Source organism: Poromitra crassiceps, assembly GCF_964638095.1.
Source record: "Poromitra crassiceps genome assembly, chromosome: 9".
In the NCBI taxonomy this organism is placed as follows: domain Eukaryota; kingdom Metazoa; phylum Chordata; class Actinopteri; order Beryciformes; family Melamphaidae; genus Poromitra; species Poromitra crassiceps.
This window is the reverse complement of record NC_139630.1, coordinates 27,547,540-27,550,446: the sequence shown is the minus strand read 5'-3', so window position 1 is coordinate 27,550,446 and position 2,907 is coordinate 27,547,540. Positions and strand designations below refer to the sequence as shown.

The 2,907-nt window shown below is 44.7% G+C and overlaps 1 protein-coding gene across 5 annotated transcripts in view; it reads right to left on the bottom strand.

Annotated features, from left to right (window-relative positions):
* Positions 1-249: 249 nt before the first annotated feature.
* Positions 250-2,907, bottom strand: part of LOC310782860 (atypical kinase COQ8A, mitochondrial-like) — a 28,078-nt gene continuing 25,420 nt past the window's right edge. For 4 of the 5 annotated variants that reach the window (XM_083643640.1, XM_083643638.1, XM_083643641.1 and 1 more), the window contains one exon: positions 250-2,907. This exon is cut by the window's right edge and continues 119 nt beyond it. In XM_083643640.1, the coding sequence (XP_083499766.1) occupies positions 2,730-2,907 (178 nt within the window). In that variant the 3' untranslated portion in view covers positions 250-2,729. The other variant, XR_014553052.1, reaches the window with a different exon arrangement.

Sequence of the window (2,907 nt, the reverse complement as noted above, 5' to 3'; positions counted from 1 at the left end):
GCATGCCAACTCTCCAGGCTCATTGCCAGCTCCTCCACCCAGGCCAAGTATGACTATATAAGGAAGACTTTCTTTCACTGTATTCTTTTCTCAGACTCCCCTCCTGAAGTGGCATAACTGTCGTGTTGTCAAAGTTCACAATGTCGAAGGGCAATTTCAATGAAACCGCATGCAATAGTTCAAGAGCTACACTTCTTAATGGACTAAAAACATTGAAACCGCACCAACAGAAACACACAAAACCATGTGTGACAAGTGTACAATCAAATATTTAATCTTTCCATTATCACAACTTTCATTAGAGAGCATTTTGATTAGAAAATTTAAACCGTCTCATAATTGACTCTTGATATGAAATATAAAGGAGAGATTTATAGCCAGACAGCCTTCCTCTAGAGCGTACAGGCACCTTGCTTTCAGGTTCACACAAACAGACCGTTAAAATCATATTCACACAGCAGACGACTGGCATAATCACACAGTGAACCATGCAGGCGCTGGAGGATTTCACAGCCAGCGCTGCGAGAAGAACCAGTTCTGACTCCTGGGTGCAAGGTGAGCGCGCGCACCATGTGTGATATGAAGATGAGTCTCCTTCATCTTCATCTCATCAATATTCCTGGTGGAGCGCAGGCCCGGGGGTGATGTGGTGCTGCGCTCACGTTTTTTCTGTCAGATCTGATCCTCTTGCTGCCGTCGAAACAGCGAGACATTTTGAATCCATGTGGTTTCATTCCTATACTCCTTTTTCCAACTTCCTGCTGAGAGTTTTCTGCCATAGAGAAATAACAGGCTTTTGTACTAGAGGGAGGCCATCTTGGCAGCTATGTTGGAGCAGCGCTTACAGTCAATAAATGGAAAGTGATGGAAATAAGATGAAATCAGCGTCACGTCTGGTAGACACAATTCTAGTATGATGTTGACATTTTTTTTTATAGGAAATGACTGATAATCAACGTGTCTGAACTCAAAGCTCTAATCTAATACATCAAACAGGAGATAAGAATAGCCTCCGTGTATGAGATCAACACCATGAGAAGGTGAGGTGTGGGACCACAGAGCGGCGGGCGGGGAGGCAGTGATTAGGGAGACAGACAACCCTTGAGGCTTGAACCAGATGACGCAGGTTCAAAACCACCATGTCAGCAAGCAGCAGCCCTGCTGAAGTGTCCTCTGGATCCCTACCCGAAACTGACCTCCGACAAGTGAAAAGATCAATATTCCCTCCAATGATCAAGCATCACATTCTGGAAGACAATATAAGTCCATGTGGTTTCTCCTTTTTTAGACAGCCATGGCAATATCAGATCTGCGCCAGATGATCTGCTACTGTGTAAATGCAGTGTGTATTCCAGTGTAGCCATTCCAAATTAACATGATTTACATGACTTGATCACTATGACATCAACACTGAATCTGCTTTAAGCAAACATTCCTTAGGACACAATGAGCCATCCTCATCCAAACCGTTACATTACATTATTTGCCTGGATCTAGACAAAGTCCACATTTTTCATTTATAGACATTATTAAACAACGGTTCCTTGACAACAGTTAACAGTTATAACAGTTACCTGTTATAAGGTAGTTTGGCAACCATAGGAAAAGCAATAGGAGCAGAATTCTCTTTAGTCGTAGCAGACACGCTGGTCCTGTTGGAACGCCCATCATTTGTTTACTTCCTAAACAATGACTCACACCTCATACTTTATAGACCCTGGGTTTACAGTAGGAGTTATGACTCACACCTCATACTTTATAGACCCTGGGTTTACAGTAGGAGTTATGACTCACACCTCATACTTTATAGACCCTGGGTTTACAGTAGGAGTTATGACTCACACCTCATACTTTATAGACCCTGGGTTTACAGTAGGAGTTATGACTCACACCTCATACTTTATAGACCCTGGGTTTACAGTAGGAGTTATGACTCACACCTCATACTTTATAGACCCTGGGTTTACAGTAGGAGTTATGACTCACACCTCATACTTTATAGACCCTGGGTTTACAGTAGGAGTTATGACTCACACCTCATACTTTATAGACCCTGGGTTTACAGTAGGAGTCATGACTCACACCTCATACTTTATAGGCCCTGGGTTTACAGTAGGAGTTATGACTCATACCTCATACTTTATAGACCCTGGGTTTACAGTAGGAGTTATGTGCTGTTCCTTAATACAATATCACCACCGCTGACATTTCTGGCAGTTGACCAACTGGACTGTTGGCACGGTTATCAATACAATCTGAAAGAAAAGAAAACAAAACACAACAACTAGACAATAAATCAAGAATTATCTTGGAAACGCCAGAAAAAGAGATAAAAAGTGCAGACCATTTTTACATTCATTCTAACTCCAGAACTAGAGACTAGTTACGCTGCTGCTCTCTCTCCTTCTCTCGCTCCCCCCATGCCCTCTCCGCAATCTCTCCTCTCATGGCCATATATGCACTAATATGCTCCATCGAAATCAAACTACGAAATGGTGGCTACAAATGCCTTTTATCACCTCTCTCTATAGTGCAATGCTCAAAATCATGAAGATCAGCTGATGTACACCCATGATGCTGAGGTATACCAAGTACTTAGGCCAACGCGGTTGCCACTGAAAAAAAACGCCATGACCAGACTGTCTATCTGCACCCTCACACACCTCGACCTCACCGCCCTCAGGCACCTTGCCATTGGCCCCCGGGGAACTGTCCGTCGAATCGCTGGCTTAGGCCGAGCTAGAGGGCGGCGTGCGGCCTTCCCAGTATTTCTTATAGGTGGCCTGGAACATCGCGTTGCAGCTCAGCTTGGCGTCCAGCCGGGAACAGATGAGGAACGAGCCGCCCATCTTGCGGTGGAGGGAGTAGGTCTCCTCGGGCGGCGGCGTGAGGCGGTGCTTGAGCATC